Source organism: Anguilla rostrata, chromosome 12 (assembly GCF_018555375.3).
Source record: "Anguilla rostrata isolate EN2019 chromosome 12, ASM1855537v3, whole genome shotgun sequence".
In the NCBI taxonomy this organism is placed as follows: Eukaryota; Metazoa; Chordata; class Actinopteri; order Anguilliformes; family Anguillidae; genus Anguilla; species Anguilla rostrata.
This window is the reverse complement of record NC_057944.1, coordinates 18862311-18881027: the sequence shown is the minus strand read 5'-3', so window position 1 is coordinate 18881027 and position 18717 is coordinate 18862311. Positions and strand designations below refer to the sequence as shown.

General features: G+C 44.3%; 1 protein-coding gene across 3 annotated transcripts in view; it reads right to left on the bottom strand.

The window, feature by feature from the left end:
- The window catches only part of kcnab1a (potassium voltage-gated channel subfamily A regulatory beta subunit 1a), an 80201-nt gene that overhangs the window by 48123 nt on the left and 13361 nt on the right, over positions 1-18717 (bottom strand). Inside the window, exon 1 of one of the 3 annotated variants that reach the window (XM_064301726.1) lies at positions 4258-5910. The exons of the other annotated variants lie outside the window; for them this stretch is intronic. Coding sequence (XP_064157796.1) covers positions 4258-4469 — 212 coding nt within the window. The 5' untranslated portion in view covers positions 4470-5910. Of the gene's footprint in view, positions 1-4257; positions 5911-18717 lie in introns of those variants that run through there. 3 annotated transcript variants of the gene reach the window in all.

Genomic DNA, 18717 nt, shown 5'->3' with positions numbered 1-18717 from the left:
ACATCCTTACACTCTTCCCATTTCATACACACTCAGACTCACTTCTGACTTCCTGTTCACGTTAGCATGTACCTTCAGTGTCACATGTACATCAGTGCTCATGTAGCACTGAGGATATCTGGGAATATTGTCAAATTTATGGCAGGAATTACGCAGCTTTGCTGGTGTGCACTGTATCCCTGTATGCTTGCGAACCATTCGGGGCTCTTTGTGTGGCGTTCATGGCTTTTCTGTAAAGTGTCTTTGCTCTTTCTGAGGATTGCAGTGTCTTGATGCTTTATACTAGTGCTTTGAGTAGCTCCTTGACACACTGAATAACAAGGAAACAAAAGTACTAGAAGTGAGAGAGAGCAGAGTTGGCAACTTTCATGCTTTCAGGCTCTGTCTCATGTCACACTACACAAAACATCTCATGTCAAATAAAATGACCGCAACTACAAACAAAGCCAGTCCGCGATGAAATTAATTATGCATCAGCTCGAGAGAGAGGAGAGAGAGAGAGAGAATTTTGCATATGCCTGTTGGCTTGTGCCTGTAGTTTTGATTATGTGTTCATGGGCTTGTGCATTTGGGCTGGCCCCTGCTTTGCCACTGGGGTGAAGGAAGGTCAGGTAGCCTGAGGATCTCATGCAGGAGAAAGCCTTTATTCATGGACAGCTCACCCCCCACACAGAACAAGAACAAATGCATGATGGACAGCTTTGGACACAGAGAACGAGAGCTGCAGCATGTGAGTTCTACTGGAGAGAGAAAATACTGTGTGGGTGTGAAAGAGAGGGGCACACAAACTTACGTTTGTAAGTGTGTGTGTGTATGTGTGTGTGCTTGTGCGTATGTGCATAATCTTTTCCTGATATACTGTATGATCCTCATTCCTCTCACAATGTGCAGGAGGTTGAGGTGAGCTGTTTTATTAATAGACTACACTAAGGAAAGTACATTGGTTTCTTTCCTCAGCTGTACTTGTAGAAATGTCAGACTCAGACCACATGATCTGAAATGTGCTTGGCCACTGGTAACATGCATAAGGGGAATGGATGTGGTTTTTTTGGTCATCTTTCCCTTTTCCCCTCCCTTCTCATCATTCTGCACCCAACATTGTTGAGCATGCAAATCAATGACCTTGTTTTCCTGATCAAATACCGCACTGTTGATCTGATTTCACCCTTCCCACGTTCTGCCTAGGGCTACAGCAAACCAGCCACTTCTAAACCAATCACAAATTACTGTGATTTTATGCAAACGCACAGCTCACAGACAGTCCTGAACCAATTTCACTTTATAAAGTTGAAACCCAGTTCCTTGCTCTCTGTGAATTTTGTATCAGGGGGAAAAGCAGTAAAAAAGCTCTCAATGAAGCAACGTAAAAAAGTCATTAAAGGAAAATGACCACGTCTTCTTAAAAAATACATTTACAAGCATGCACATACATACATATTGATTCAGAACAAAGTGTGGGCTTTCTCAAAAGCACACTGACAGAGAAAAAGACGACTATGGCTAAACAGTGTCTGCACAAATAGCCTACCGCTGAACAGCTATTTGTCCTTTTCTCTGTCAGAATGAGTTTTACACTGTGCTAAATTCAGTGAGTACTTGCGAACTCACTCTAATAAATGAATGCATGTTTGCATACAAGTTCACTCTCTTCACTTAATTTGACTAAATTTAACATTGTACATGAGCGCTCAAGGAATTATAACTTAAAAAAAATTTTGTTCATTTGTTTTGCTTCAGATCATTCCATTTTCTCTACACACAGTTCCATAAACAAACGTTTCCACCTGTCCAAGTACGGTATGTCCTACTGAGTTAATCATTAAACCTGAGAAGCCATTTTGAACTATCTGTCCACCCTGATATCAGTCTCCTTCCGATTTAGCTTTACTGTGAATTGAATGCTCTCTCCCAGCACATTGTATTTCCTTCTTGCCAGGCTTGGCTGTGTGATAACTCTCCTATTAAAGCTACATCTAGCCCAACCTGGAACAGTGACCTACTGCTTATCCCCCTGAGAGTGGGCGTAAGCGTGGGAGTCGCAGTATGGACAGGAGACAGAGCTGTCTGTGCCTATTTCAAAGGGATCTGCAGTGTACCAATGCCCCTCCAAGGCCAGAATTGTCTGCGCATGCATCTATGTCAGCTATATTGCGATTAATTTACCAGCTAAAGCCTCTATCCAGGACAGGAGCACATTGTACACCTAAAATCTTCTGTAACCTATTTCCACAGGTGCAGGTTTTTAGTGGAGCAGTCAAGGTTTTGCCCATTGATCAAGGACATGACAGCAGTGAGGCACCTGAGAGTTAAAGAGAGAACGCCTTGGTCCACATCCCTCAGGCCTTTAGACTCATTGTGACAGGGGCGGTATCGACAGGCTACAGGGAATGACAGATTTTGTTTGACATGCTTTATAGCAGTTGATATCTCCCTCAGTAACAAGCAGTCTCTTGCCAGTGGGCATTCCATGTTTTACAAAATATTAACTTGTGTGACAGGATAGTTCCATAGGGATTACAGCGTATCCCTTACAGTGTCTTGTTGCCGCTTCCACAATGATGAAATATGAAGACTTGGCTAAGCTAGCATTTCCATTGCTCAAATTTGATTGGATATCTCAAACAATTAGCATTGATTCATTTTATAGCAACGTAATGAGTGTGAAGCAAAATTCTACTTGCATATTTACAAACAACAAAGGCAGGGGTTGATGTCTTGTATGTGAGTGTATAATGATCGATCTCTGTAGAGTCTGAACAGAAACAGGCGCGTAATGAGGTCCTGTCGGACGATTCTGCCGGTTCAGAGACATGGGGTATTCACAACAGCAGCCCCTGTCAGTGACCCCTTCATCCCCTCTGCTGACAGCCAATCACTGACGTCCAAGCAGAAAAGAGCCAGCCACATTTCATCCAAGGCACAGGAGGGGAGCACCAGATGAGAGAAACTGTGGCCAGTTTACTGCGAATCTTTCAGACAAGCACGCCCACCTACACGCATAGGCACTAGAAAGTACAATTAAATGAATGACTGTGTGTGTGTGGGCGCGTGTGTGTCAGAGGGAGAGAGAGAAGAGAGAGGGAGAGAGAGAAAGAGAGCAAAAGAATATGAGAGAAACGGCAGCCCAGAGGGAGATCAGGTCTCCACGGCACTGTCTCATCCCCCACACTACACTCCAGGGCATGGAGCATATTCTCATCATATAATCCAAGCATCCGCAGTCTGCAGCTGATGAGACACATCACACACAAGCACACTCCAACACCATGATGCCACAAGTCTCACATATGCACATTCTGGGTACTCTTTGGTCCTGGAAAAAGTGGTACTTCATGGGGGGATTTATTGTTGACTGTACTTTACCCAGGTCTTTTTTCTTTTTCCGTCTGTGTGCCCACATTAGTGTGGCTTTACCACAGTGTTCAATCAATGGTGAATGATCTGCAATCCACAGCTGCTTATATGTAGAACTATCAGTCTCTTTTTCTCCCCCACCCTGTCCCTGACACACATATACGTACACATGCATGCACACAAACACACATACACATGCATGCACACACACACACATACACACACACAAGTACAAAGCTGCTATCTTATATTGGGTGGTTGGCCTCGCAGCTGATAAAAAAACAGAACTTTTTCATGATTGCATTGGTGACAAATTGTTCTACAGTCCATCACTTACGGCATGCGGTCACCCCTGCACACGTTCTCAAACTAGCGGAGCAGATCGACAGGGTGATACAGGCTGGGAAAATCTTGAAATCGAAGAGCAATAGGGAAGTGCATTCAAACCCGTGCCCCAGCTGTGGACACAAGTGTGTCAGGGCACAGATCTAAAGGGCTGCTCATCCTCGCACCTGCGCTAGTCGCGCATCTCTCACGCCAGGCTGCCGCACAACGTGCTGACAACGTTCTGGCAACACTGCTACCGCGACGAGGCAACAATATGTTAGTGACCGCAACATCACAGCAATTGCTGTGAAAAATTCTCCCCCACTTCAGCTAGACTTGACCCATTACTCTTTTAGTTTCAAAACAGGTGTGCTAATGAGATGACCAAGAAAGTCTGCTGTAAGTGTGGTTCCTAATCTCCCAGCTACCCAACAGAAACTGCAACAGAACTACAATATAATAGTCACAATTCTAATAAAGTAGCAGTCTGAGCCAACAAGCCACTTAATGTATAGGGAGTTAAGAAAGTCACAGAAAACTACAAATGGTGTGAGAGGAAGGAGGTAGGACACATACCGATACTTCATGCCGGTCAGTTTTCCTGTGGACTCTTTGAGGGAGATGTGGTGTCGCGGGGTGAAGGAGCCGAAACTCCGCGCGATGATGGCCACTGTGCGGAACTTGGCTCTGGCGGCATTGACCACATTGGGGCTGGTGGTGTTCTGCTTGCTGTGGTCACCATTGCGACCCTTCAGGTTGTGGTCGGTGCAGGCGATGGAGACCTGCATGCCTGCTCGCGGGTGGCGTTCCTCCGGCAGACGATGTCAAAACTGTTTTTTTTTTAAATTGCTGTATCAGTATTGTCCCTGCAGCCCGACAAATAAAAAAATGGAAGAAGAAAAAGTCAAAAGCAAGTTCTCAGCATCGCAAAGTGGCGCCACTTCCTTCCGTATCCACGTGTGTGAGAGCAGCAGAACAGCAGAGAGCCGCGGAACAACGTGGTCGGAATGTTGCAGAATGTTCCGAAGCTTCTGGAGAGAGTCCAGGATGATGTGAAAGAATCTTTGGCGAAGTCCGGGTTCTGGCTCTTTATGGTGCAAGCAAACGTTGGCAACAGGAAGTGAAGGGGGTGGTGTGGGGGGGTGGGGGGTGGGGGGGTCTCAAGACTGAGTGGGGAGTTTTCTCATCCTCAGGACATCAGGGCATTCCTACAATCTGCTCAGACCTCCCCTCTCTCTCCCTCGCTCACTCAGTGCTGGAAGCCCTCACGTGCTCACCCTTCCGCTACTGTATGCCATTTGATGCAATTCTGTCCCAGTTTTATTTTTAGCTCTTTTTATTGTGGTTCTTCCTCCTCTTCTTCCTCCTTTATTCTTCCAGGGATCAGTGATGAGGCTCCATCTCTGCTGGTATACCTTGGAGGCAGTGAGACAAGCTACAGTTCACTTCAGCTGGGAGTCTCTCTCTCTCGCTCTCTCTCTCTCGCTGTCTCCCACTGCTGCACTAAGTGGTAATTTTTCTGTGATTCAGTGTTGCGCGGGCAGTGGAGGAAGTCTCAAGAGCAGCGAAGCACGCTTACAATCTCTGTGGCATTCTGCCAGAAATAAAGAAACATTCCACACTTAATTTGAAATTAGACAACAAAAAATTATTTAAAAAAAAACTACCTGCACAGGTCCTTGACCTCTACAGCAGGGGAAGTGTTGTCCAGAGAGCCAATCTTCCTCAGGTCTTCAATTCCCCCTGTTAAAAGACTCTTCTTAATCCAGTAATCCTCTGTGCTAAAATATTCTCCATCCAGGACGGACAGAAAGGGGTTTCCTCTATGCCGGTGATGACACCAGAATTTAGTTTCATTTCAGAAACAAAAGCATCCATGCAAAAGAAGTACTGTACGCAGCAACACAGAAGTGATGTCTGAGAGATGCTGAGAGGACAAAAGAAAAGGAAACAGAGGATTTGTTTTTGTGTAAGTGGCCAGGACAAGGGGAAAGCGATCTGAGAGAAAAGAGGCGGGTGATACAGATGGGAGAGAGAGAGTGAGTGAGAGAGGGAGTGAGTGAGAGAGGGAATGATAGTGAGTGGCACACAGCTCTTAACACAATGCAAGAGGGCAAAGTATACAACAAGAGCTGAGTGTGAAGTGTTTGTGTGTGCATGTGTGGGTGAGTGTGTGTGTGTGTGTGTGTGTGTGTGTGTACGTGTGCGTGTGTGTGTGTGTGTGTGTGTGTGTGTATGTGTGAGTGAGTGTGCTTGTGAGTGTGTGTGCATGAGTGTGTGTTTGTTTGTGAATCTGTGTGTGTGTGTGTGTGTGTGTGGAGGGGTTTGGGTGTGTGGGGAGGGGGTGTGAGGGAGGGAGCTAGCAGTGGGATTGAAGGCTTATTGTCTACTTACTGTTGAGTAATCACAGCGCAACACACTCCAGGAAACCACAAGCAGCGTTTCTTATTCATGCGTAATCACATCACGTTGTGTGTGCATGCATGTAGGTTTGTATGTGCGCCTGCCATTGTCTGTGTTCAGTGGTGAGTATTTGTGCATGTGTACCTATTTGCATGTGTGTGTATGTGCTTGTATGCATGAGGGACTGTTTGTGTTTGTATGTTTTGGTTTGGTTCACAAACTAATCCCTAGTAATAGTTAGAGGACTGAGTGGCCTTTTTTCAAAATGTCATCCCAACACAGTGCATATGTTAGAAGTAAACAGAAACCCTGCACCGATGAATGGCCCTGCAAACAGGTGACCTGAATAATTGCATCTGCCCCCAATGCTGTGAACCCCTCCCCCTCAAACATCAATCCACCCCCATCGCTGCCTGTCAAAACCCCCGCAATATCCTCCACACCGCCTATCTCAGCTCCCTCTTTGGCCTTCAGTCCTCCCGGGCAGCAGGGAGAGGCCACAGAGTGGAGGCGAGAGGTTTTATGTTAATGAATGTTTGTGATTAGTGAGAAAGTCAAGGTGATGACCCATGAATTATTAGACAGAGATGCTCCTCAGGCATGCAAAGACAGCCTTTCTAATTGTAGAAAAAGGACTAATGTGTATGTGTGCATGTGCATGTGTGTGTGTGTATGTGCCTGGGGGTGTGTGTATTTGTGTGTGTGTGCATACGTGCATGTGCATTTGTGTGTATTGCAAATCAGTGCATGACAAAGGTGTACTGCTGCCGTTGTTGGATCCATTACAAATCCATTATAAATCAATGGGTATCAGCTCTACAAGCCAAATGTTCATTAACTCCCAGAAACAGTCCAATAATGATAAACACATAGACAATATGGGTCATGGAATTTAAATGGATTCCAATCAAATCAGTTGATGCACAAAAGGGAAGGACTCTGATGGTGACCTCTTCAACCCCCCTCCCTTACCATGGCCCTTCTCAATCAGATGATGGCAGGTATCCTTCCCAGGATGCATTGAAGTGTTGACAACCCTACCCAGCTCTTCTCCTTTCTACTCCAAAGTGACAAAGACCAATTTTATGCATCACTGAAAATTCTGTGTACCAGATAACACCCTCCTCCTATCTAGGCATATATTGCACATGCTGTGTTTGTGTGTGTGTGCATGTGCATGTGTGTGTGTACATGCTCATCCAGTATTTTTTTAGGTTTGAAGGTAAAAATTACAGGATTCTCAAACAGACCACAGATCATATGCATGCACCCAGTTAAACTACATTGTGACTTCAAATATTCATTTTGTGAAGGAATTCAGAAATACAGTGTGTGTGCATGCAAACATGTCTAAGTGTGTGTGTGTGCATAGTTAATTATTCAGTGCCAGTGTTGTAATCCAGGAAGATCTACCCACAAAGAGACACTAGTACTCCAATCTGACTCTTCCTGTTGCGGTCCTAATTGACAGCTTCTAACAGGAACTCACTTCTGCTCTCTCTCCCATCTCATTCTGGGACAGAGGCAGATAAAAGCCATCAAAAAAGGGACAGAGCTGGCAGACTCTCAAACCACTTCGCTAAAATGGATCACTTTCTCGGTCCAAAACCTCACACAGAGCTTTAAGCCATCAGTGGCGTAGCCACGATTTCTTTGCAGTTTAATGACCACAGATGACAACCTATGTGTAGAGTAGAGAACAAGGCACATTATGAAGAAAAGGCAATTAACTACAACAGATTAGCTGCATGTCACGATATAAGATACGCCTTAAGAATAGCCAGCCTTCCATCAACTGATCAGCCTTAAGCGCTGGGCTTTTAATCCCCTTTTTTAAATCAACATCATCTTTGAGACAGCTGAAATTAATTTCTCCTCTACTTGCCTTAGTAAGCTGGTGCTGTTAGAATTGCATTGTAACAAAACAGAGGATGAACGCTTGTTTGCAACCAGGATAAAGCCAGGGGTAACAAACCCCGTTTGTAGCCAGTCATCAAACATTTTAATTCTCTGGAATTAATGTAACAGGGCTGCACTTTGTTTCCTCTAGGGGCCATAGCAACATTTTTATAAAAAGAAGAAAAAACGAAAAAGCAAGCACATGCCAGAGGAGTGCGTGGAGACGCACACAGAACAATAGCGATGTTATCATGATTGATGATACTTTTCATCGTTCACAATTAATCGCCCACACGCAGGAGAACGCAGATCAATGGCTAGCACGCGGGATGGTGCTTGTGCGTCCCCTTGGTTGTAGGGTTTGCAGAAACAGAAGCAGAGCTCTCCCAGAGTGGATAAGCCGGAGGAATCAGCGCGCCGAGCTCTGGCACAAGGTGTGGGTGTGCAGAGACCCTCGCTCTACCGCCGGGCTCGAAACATTCAAGCAAGGCACTTAGGATTGAAGAACACAAATCAATCCTTGTAGTGTTTCCCTACATAGAACCCCACTCCGGCTCAGCAGCTCGCCCGCTGTTATAGTTCTCCGTTGCGTACGCTCGGAATGATAGCGGTTAAATTGGAAACCGAGAAAGAAAAAAAAAGATGTGTGCAATGCAATGAATTTCAAAGAGCTGGAGGTGAATGATTCAGTCCCCTAACAGGGATTGGGGAACACTTGTGAGTAAATATATGACCATTTTTCACAAGCACGACTGCACGCGAGTCCCCGCTGTGCAATAATACAGGGGTGAATATGAAATAAACGGTGAGCCGCTGCGGCAGATAGATAGCGAGAGAGGGAAATTCGATAGCACAATGCGGAGTAATCTATTTCCAACCGCGCGGCGCTCTCGCTGTGCTCCTGAAGCACTTTCGCTTTGTTCGGCGCTACATTAGCATTGGGAGGAGAGCGCTGCGAGCTGGGGGACATCACAAACCCCTGCCGGGCCGAGAGAGGCGTGGAGCAGCCCCTCCAATCCCTTTACACGGCTTTCCAATGTCACGCATCTCCGATCCTCCCAGAATGCTCCGCTGCCACCGCAATCAACAGCCATTGAGCTGAAACCCCGGGAGACTTGCCCCCGCTTCCCTCTCAAGACTCGGCTTTTAGCTGCCTCGCTGTTACATAACAGTGATGGCAATTAGTTTGCATCCTAATCGACTCCAGGCAGACTGCGGTGGGCAAGATATATCAGATAGCCAGCTGTTCTGCTCTGTGGGAAAGACCTGAACGTGTGGCTCCAGGTCTCAGTTACAGTGGGCCTACACACTGCCCTGCCAGACGCGGCCCAGTCAGGCATCAAGCCTCCCTGGAGCCGTTCCCAGCTCTCCCATGGACACCGTTCCGGTCCGATAGCAATCTTCTGGGAGTGCAGGAGGGGGGCCCTGAGCGGAGCGGTGATGGAGAAGAACACAATGCCGTGAGTACGAGTAGTTATGCACGTCGCTATGGGGGGGCGTGTGAGCGCCTTAGGGGAAATTAGTTTCTGAATGGAAATGTAGACCCTTTCAAATGCATTGTGGGGGCAGTTGGAGGCCGTGAGGGACATCTGCCAGTCTAGTGCATTGGGTTGTAAGGACAGGACTCCTTACGTCAAATGGCTGCTCTGGCTAATGAACCTGGCTCCTGACTGAAATGGTTAGAATGCACCTCCCTCCGCCACTATGAACTCTGTCAATGAATAGGGCAGGTACAATGGCTGCTTGTTTGTCCTCTGCAAGACTGTTCTTCAATGTGTCTGCCAAAGAGGATCACTTCAAATACACATCAGCCCTCTCTCATCGCTATTACTTCTATTCCATTCCATTCCTTCCATCAATTTATGGAATTTATTTTTCTAACTAGGGTACTCGATAATCAAGTGGATCGTTCTCCAGGGAAAAACAGCCACACCCTTACGGCTTTAACCTGCGCGTGAGCTCACACGACAGAAGAGCGTGTCCCACACCTCAATCACAGAAATTACCCTTTTCAGTGCTGGGGAGGTCACGTTTCCTTCCATAGCTTAGTGATGGATGAGGAGCGCCTCACCCTTCATTGCATGGGACGGCGTGGAATGCCGCGATTTAATAAACACGTTAATTGTATTCATCAGGCAGCTTTTAAAAAAACAATTACCCAGCTTTCCTGTCTTCATGATCAGATATCATCAGCGGCTTACCCGCGTGATGACTGAGCTGGCATTTGCATGCCTGGCGCAGGTTATATTTAAGTTCGGAGCATTAATGACTGATAGCTCTGCAGCTGGTGCTTAAGCCCGGTTCTTGATTGATTGTTGACTCTCATGCCTGCCTTAATTAAAATCACATGGAGCGGTAGTGACGGATGGCGGACCTAATCGTTGGAGTGCTGTGTAAATGGAAAATAACGCGGGATGGTTTTCGCTCGACAGAGATAACGTTAATTGCGTTTTAGCACCCATTAAACGAAAATATTTTCTAGCATGAGACATTCACAAACAAAATATTTCCAACAAAGAGTCAACAAATACGTTTCAATAGATTTTGAGACCTACCTCATATTAGTAATTACACTTCATTAGTGTCATTTTATGTATACTGTACATTGAAGACAGTACTGAAATTTTTGTATTCAAATGATACAGCAAAGTGACCAGTATCATAATAAGAGGCTGTTGAAATGAAGTGGCCAGATATATTTATTCATAAGGCGTAAGGGCCCTGGAAGCAGAAAACAGATCTGTAGGGGAGTGGTGAGGGTTCAAAAAAACACAAAAACTACAGTAACAACAAAGAAGTTCTTTGACTTGCTGAGAAACCTTTGAGAGTGATTTCTGAAACTAATCCAATGCTCACATGCTTTAAAGCCAACCAAATGCCCTCCTGTAATACCAAAGTGCATTACCATTGAGTGGCAAAAACATTTCATAGTTGTACTAATGAGCTGCACCATTAAAGCATCATTAATACTGTACACATTAACCAGCTGCCTCCCCTCTCATGGGTAAATCCATCCTCTGTTACTATGCCACTTCTATAGATATTACAGGCTCTACCGGGCACTGTACCCTGCAGGCCACTGAAGACAGTCCGAGTGTCTCACGGCTATTCATCAGAGAGTATGGCCTTCTCCTTTCTGTTGTAACCTTTAGCCAGATACGTCTTTAGTCACACTGATGTCTAATATGCAAAAACCTATGATTCATTTAAATTTTCCAGGCAATAGGCAGGTCAAAAAATAAAAACTATTTTTAATAACCTACTCAAACGCAATAAAACTGTATTCAAACACAGCTACGTCCGATTTGCTGCAGCTCTTTTGACATGTATATAATGTCTGTTTAACTGAATTGAACAGAAACACCTGTGCTCTACTTAATTGCTATATCCACGCTCTAATTATTTGCTCCAATTACTTTCTAATTACATTTGATGAAGGCTTCCATGCCTGAAGGCTGAGTGGATTCTCCAGCCCTCAATTGTTTTAGATTTATTAAAACTATTCAGACAAAGGTTTGACGTCTGTGTTTCAATAAAATTAATTTCAGCCTCTAAAACTGTTCTGTTGACATTTGTGGTAAGGGCTTGTTTCTAGCCTCTTTTTCTTTAAATAGTGAAACACAATGTGTGTGTGTGTGTGTGTGTGTGTTTGTGCATATATATGCTCTATTAGGTGGTGTAGTTTTTATCCTTTTGCAGTTTGTATTCTCTGGCTAACTGTAATTATATGTTTTGAAATGTGGCTTAGCATTTGAGGTGGTCAGAGCTCTGCTCTCCCTCTCTCTTTTTCACATCTCTCTCACTCTCTCCCACACACAGGCAAGTATTCCTCTTTAATTTTTGGTTATGCTGGAAAATGGATATCATTATTGGAGATAAAAGCAGTCATTATGCAGTGAAGGGTTTTGTTTACAAATGGAACTCTGGTGAAAAGGACATTTTCATGTACAGAGAAAATGCAGATGTGTGTCTCAAAGTGGGGGAGACCTTATCAGATTTACCCTTGGCCTGTCAGCACTCTGTGAACCATAGGGCTCTTTCCCATCGCTGATTTTATCCGTCCTTGTCTCCTTTGTCCTGACCTGACCTGGAAATCGATCGAAGTTCAGCATCTTCACATTCCAACCCATTAAATGCTTCTTGAAGAAACTAGGAGCGAGGAGCTAGGAGACTCCCGAAGGATGCTTGAGCAAGGAAGTAAAAGTGCATCCTTTTTCACGTGATGGGTAAATAATTGATTTGTGGATTCACCTCTCCCCATCTGCCATGTCTGTAATTGATGTGGCTTCAAACTGATGCTTGACTGAACAAGGGCATTTCATAAGCCTAACACATTTCCTCAATTCATCTGTCCTCACATCCTTTCATTGTGGCTTTTCCTTGCATCCTCTGTTGAGTGAAGCTAAGGAAGCAAGAAAGGATGTGAGGATAGGATGCAAGTTGGTAAAATAGGGGCAGGTGCTAAGTGAGAAAATGGCACACCAACCTAGAAGAACTGTTTTATGACACCCAGTTATTGCACAGAATATATTTAACCAAAATGATTGAATGAAAAGTAATGACAGCAGCAATAATAACACAGATTTAAAAATTATCAAATGAAAGGTTCACATCCAGCACTTAGGGCAAAAGGGACAGGAGCTCAGGCACCCAGATACAGCATTTCCCATGTTGTTGATGAATGCTGAGGATATACCGTGTGAACAGCAACAGCTGCAGTTCAAAAGGAATTGAAGTGGACACTGGAGAGACACCACATTACAGTAAAAATCCCACCTGCCACCATCCCCCAGTCATGGATGAAGCTAAGATTTGATGAGAGAGTAGATTTTTTCTTCTTCTACAGGATGAGATGAATTTGAGAAACAGCTAACCATTTCACAGACAATTCAAACTAAAGGTCATGCCCCCACTTGGGGTCGGTTGTCAGGTGGGCGATTGAAAGCAGTTAGCCAACAGCTATTACCCAGAATCCTCTCCTGGGACCAACGAATCTTCATCCTTGGTGGGTCTCATCTGACTGAGCCGTTTAATGGCTGCTATGTGACAGAAAGATCAAGAGTGTCAGGAAGAGACTAGTTTTTCCTTGCTCCACTTACTATAAATCAGAGATATAATCTAAATTGACATTATTGATCCAAAGAAGGAAATAAATCCTGTCACAATGCAAATGTCAACCATGCGTCTTCAGTCTGAAATGTCTCGGGTGTGACAGAGAGCCTATCTGCGCATTTCTCCTGGTTCCTCCGCCTCATTGGCAGGCTCATATTAAATCACATTATCTATTTTGCACAGCTGACACCCACATCCAGGGAAAATGGTATTATATCTACTTGCACAGCTGTGGAAAATAATTCAGGTCACTGCTCAGATACCTCCAGTAATTCAAACTTGCGACCATATGGTAGCGAGCCAAGCTCTACAACCAATATGTCATACACAACACTTCCCTCTCACTGCAGTTCACTCCCACCGGACTCTGCAAACCCAGAGTGCAGTGTATTAGAGTGCAGCGCGTTTTCTTCACTTTGGGCTGGGGTACGATCCATGCTCAGCCTACTTATTTGACCCCCATCCCCGCCATGAGTGACCCTTTGCCTCAGCGGGACAGGACTAAAGTGGAACATTTAGCAGCTCTACACCTTTCCCCCAAATTCAATCCCATCTCTAGAGTGAATGGGGCCAATCCTGGCCCTAGAGTGCAATCATAACAGGAAGTGAGACTATTAAATGAAATGCACACATGGATACACAGATGCACACGAGCACGCATGCACGCACACACGCACACACGCGCGCATGCAGACACACACCATCCTGTCCAGCGAGTATGACTATGTGTAAAGTCATTTTCACCTGCTTTTGTTTAAATGTTTTTTTTTTCTGAAGGTAGTTCAGTTAATCACCCAACCACCAAATGATACAGGACTTGAGAATCCCAGGGTTCAATTAAGTGGCCAATTACTGCCTCGCCTCCACGGGGTTCCTGACTTAGAGCTTCCAGCATACCGCTGAGTGAAGCCTTGCAGTGAGTGTCTCTCTGCAGGACTCCTGTAGCTGTAAACACTGGCTGTCACACGTATCTGCTGTGTCCTTAACTGTAGTGTGTCTGTGTGCCATATGTGAGCATGTACTGAAAGTGGGAACAGACCCACTGGTGTCCAGAACAACTTACCACTGAGCCTTCCTGCAGGGCATTTTTTGTTTTCATATGTATTCGTGCATTTGCGAGTATGTGTGTATATGTGTGTGTGAGAATGTACACATATGTGTGGTCAAAATGTGAGCATATGAATGTATGCGTGTGTGTGTGTGCACTTGTGTGTATGTGCGTGTGTGTGTGTGTGTGTATGTGCAAGTGTGAGAATATGTGCATTAGTGCGGTATAAGTGTGCACATATGAATGCGCATGTGTGTGTGTGTGTGTGTGTGTCCGTAATATCTCACACTGCACAAGGACACAGCCTCCACCCCCACGGGTCACTGCATGCAAAGTTCACTGTACACACACTCAAGTATGCAAGAGTGAAAACCACAACAAATGCACCAGGTACATACAGCCCCAAACAGCCTGCTGTGCTCACAGTCAACCACGGTGCTCAAATGCAAGCAGCCAGTAGCGCCTGAACCGAGACAACGAAGCACGAATTAAACCGGACAAGAAACGCCGTTTCGTGTGTGATGCTTTTTCAGGTTGGCACAACTTTCTATTGTTTGCAGAGTTCAAGGAAGTGGAGGTGGTGTTCAGAGCTGACCCACCTGACGTTACTGTAATGAAAAAAGATTACCCGGGTCTACTTCATAATGCGCGCACGGCATTGCCCAGCGGCGCACACACATAAATCTATCGCACTGAAGGAACTGCTGATGATAACAACAATATCAACACATGCTCCATCACAGTTATATCCACCGTGTGCGCTCACAACGGAAATTAAAAGACAGATCAAGACCAATGGGGAAAGAAAGCTGAAAAAACATTTGGCAGAATTCCTCCATTTGTATTTACAGACACAAAAAATAATAAATCTAGCTCCAGATAAGAATATTGATACGCTTATAAAAAGACACCGATAAAGAGAGCTCTCTCCAGAGGGAAGTATTGCATATTTACACCTCAATGCCAGTCCACTTTGTGAGTCTGACTTGATGGCCATGCATTCAGCTTGACTCACAACACATAAATACTTCAAGCACTTTTAAAGGCAATATCCCTAATATTGGTCCCCAAGGCAAACACTGAGCTGAGTGGCCGATGTTCCACAGGGGCTGTTGTAATTCAGCAGGACCCCAAACCTGATGCTAGTGGGTGGTTACCATGTCCATCAGAGTACCACCAGACTCCCTCTGCCCTGTGTTCACACATACATACACAGATACACACTCTCTCTGTCTCTCTCTCTCTCTCTCTCTCTCTCTCACACACACACACACACACACTATAATTTACCTACACTACATGTCAGGCCTTTTAACTCTGGCATGAACCTCAGGTTCCCTCAAACTAAGAGAGAAATGGGTGGAAACGCTGTAGGAAACATCCTACACTGGGACTGAACAGATGCTGCCACTCAAAGGGACCATTCATCACCACATTATTAACAGCTGGGCTCCCCCTAATGGTCATATCAGGCGCTGCTCACAAACGTGCTGGTGTCTGGCTCTCCCGCTGAGCTCCATAGTAGTTCACATTTGCACCTGCAGATGGGCTGTGGCGGGTGCCCACTCAAGGTACACAGGACACACTGCGTGGGATTCAACGACCATACATCCGTGGTTACCACCCTACGCTCGCTATGAATCATCTTTAACTACATGCTGTAATGGTGTTCTCTGAGTCAGAGGTTGGGAGTTGGGAGGATAACAATGAGAACACCTCTCTGCTTTCTGCTCCTCCAGGGAGTTCAGCTGTGGATGGTCAGCGTATACTGTAAATACTAAGATCTGTGAAGTCCCCTTGACATTAAACTCAGATAGGAAATGTGTGGAGGATTGTGCATATGCAGGACAGACATTTTCAGAACACACTTCTCACATAATAACCCTGATCCCCCCAGTCTCTGCGTGCTCATTTAAGCATCCACACACATACACACATACACACAATCTTTATGGGGCATACACATGAGTGTATTCATCCAGTGTCACTACTAAGTAAAGCCATAATAAACCTGGTAAATCTCCCATCAGTTGTTACTCGGGAAGCAAAGGAGAGGGTTGTGAACTTCTAATAATTAGAGCAGTAGTGTGGAGCAGCGGCTAAAGCAGCAGTGTGGAGCAGCGGCTAAAGTAGCAGTGTGGAGCAGTGGTCAGAGCAGCAGTGTGGAGCAGTTGTTAAAGCAGCACTGTGGAGCAGTGGTCAGAGCAGCAGTGTGGAGCAGCGGCTAAAGCAGCAGTGTGGAATAGTGGTCAGAGCAGTGGGGTTAAGCACAGGGTCCTTTACGTTGATTGCTTCACTTATTGCCAGACTACATGATTATGCCTCTTAAATACACTTCATATGCTCTGTCTACACCTTTATAAATAATTCACAACCCCGCCGGCAGAGGCAAGCTGGAAAGAGCCCAGGATGGGTAAAGGGAGACTAGAGAAAGGATAAAATAGACAGAGTGTGAAAGAGGGAGGATGAAGAGTGGATGTGAAAGGCAAGCTCAAGATAGAGAAAGACAGTTTTTTTTCTTCAAATGCAGCAGAGCTGCAGTAGAGAACCCACTTCCCTGAACCCAATGTACCAATCACAGAATACAGCACAGCTGTTGTTCTCAGCCTTCAAGTAAATGCATGCCTCCAAGCATGTACTGAATTCCTACGGCAAAAAAGTCAGTCTTAGCAAGTATTTTGGTCTGATATTTAGACTTGCAATCTTATTTCTATTACGTTTTTTTTATTAATACACAAAAAGATTACCAATGAGATTAGTCAGTTTTACTCTATTCATGATTTGCCAATGAGGTAACAAAATTGAAAAATCACTTGTCAAGGAAAAAGAGACTTAAAACAAGTTAATACTTTGTAATTCAGAGACAAAATAGGATTTTAAGTCTCGTTACAAGACTAAAACACCTGCAGTGATTAGAGAACAATCACATCCAAAGCTTCTAGGTGCTAAGTTTTATGCAGGTTAACATTTTTCTGGTTAGTGGTAATATGTGCTTAGGGGTGGTCTTCATATTCAAATATATGCCCAGTGGGATTTGTCCTTTATGCTTCATGTGTTTGTGTAGTTGACACACATTTATTGATTTTGGCCATCAATATTTTCCCTCTCACTTTGATTTGATGCATTGTTCTTCATGTGGGGTCTGTGCTGCAGTGCCAGTTGGATATGCATTATTCACCTGTTCCAATTCACTGTAGATTTCTTACCTTCTGATTCTTCAGAGTTAGAACAATCAATGAGGCTTTTTCCATGTTGAACAATGAGTTTGCCTATCTCAAACTCTTTTTCTTTATGTGTCTCTTTATTGTAATATTTTCATGTTGTCTAACGATAACTTGCCAGATTTGCAACATAAATTAGTCAGTATGCAATGTACCAATAGTTCTACTCTGCCATGGACAAAAATCTGTCTCAAGATTGTTCATGTGTCCATTTTTCACCTCTTCACTTACAAATAATGGCATCGTTTTATTGCTTGGCGCTGATGAACACTTCATAATTAGTGCCTAATTGCATAATTATTCATTGCTTATTACAAAACAAACTCAGAGGAACTCAGAGGCCCTGCAGGGACACCTGGTGAATAACCCAGATGGCACCATCCTCAAAATGAACCCAGGGCCCTAGTGATAACATCTCAGCGCACTTACCTCAGAGTCAATCTGCAGGCATTCAAGCTTCACTTGTGGCAATTTTCAAGATTAATTGAGATGATTAATATACTGAAATGGGATGACTGTTTAACACAAGACTTGAGAAGAAACTATAGAGACCTTGTTAAATCTGAAGGTTTATATTTTTAAACTTCTTAAAGGCTAACAGGGTATGAATTGTGGGCATCTTGATTTATTCTTAATACTTTTATTTGGCTGTATTAGGGTTGTATGTATGTAAAGCAGCAAATGGGGAGGCAGTGTAGTAGAATGGTTACGGAACTTGGCTTGTAACTCAAAGGTCGTGGGTTTCAATTCCCAGCTGGGGTACTGTTGTTGTACCAGTGAGCAACATACATAACCTGAATAGCTTCAGTAAAATATCCAGCAGTATAAATGGGCTGTTAAACATATAATGTGCACATTGCTCTGGATAACAGCATCTACTAAAGAATGCATGTAATATAAAGACTGATAAATAAAGCATTCAATTTTTTCTCAACATTTAGCTGTAGTCTCAAGTGATACTGTGATGCTTCATCATATTTTGTCATGAAAGATGCCAGAATTTCTCAGTCCATGATATGTTCCTGGGAAGCTACTGCATTCAATACGCTCTGAGAAAATTCCAGAGCCAGGTTGATATTTACTTTTGACTTATTTCCACATTATGCTCCTGACATAACTTGGCTTGAAATAGCTACTGCGGTCCAAATTATTAATCCATTTTAAGATTTTAAATACTTCAGTCAGATCCACCCTGTGTCAGGATTCTACCTTTGTTTCTGTTTTTCCTTTTTTTGGCTGCCAGATGGCGGCACTTCAGTTTTGTGTTTCAGTTGTTTAATTGTAATATTGTTTTCAATTATTCAATCATTGTTTTTGTTCGTGTCTCGTTTTCCCTTCTTTCTCTGGTTTGAT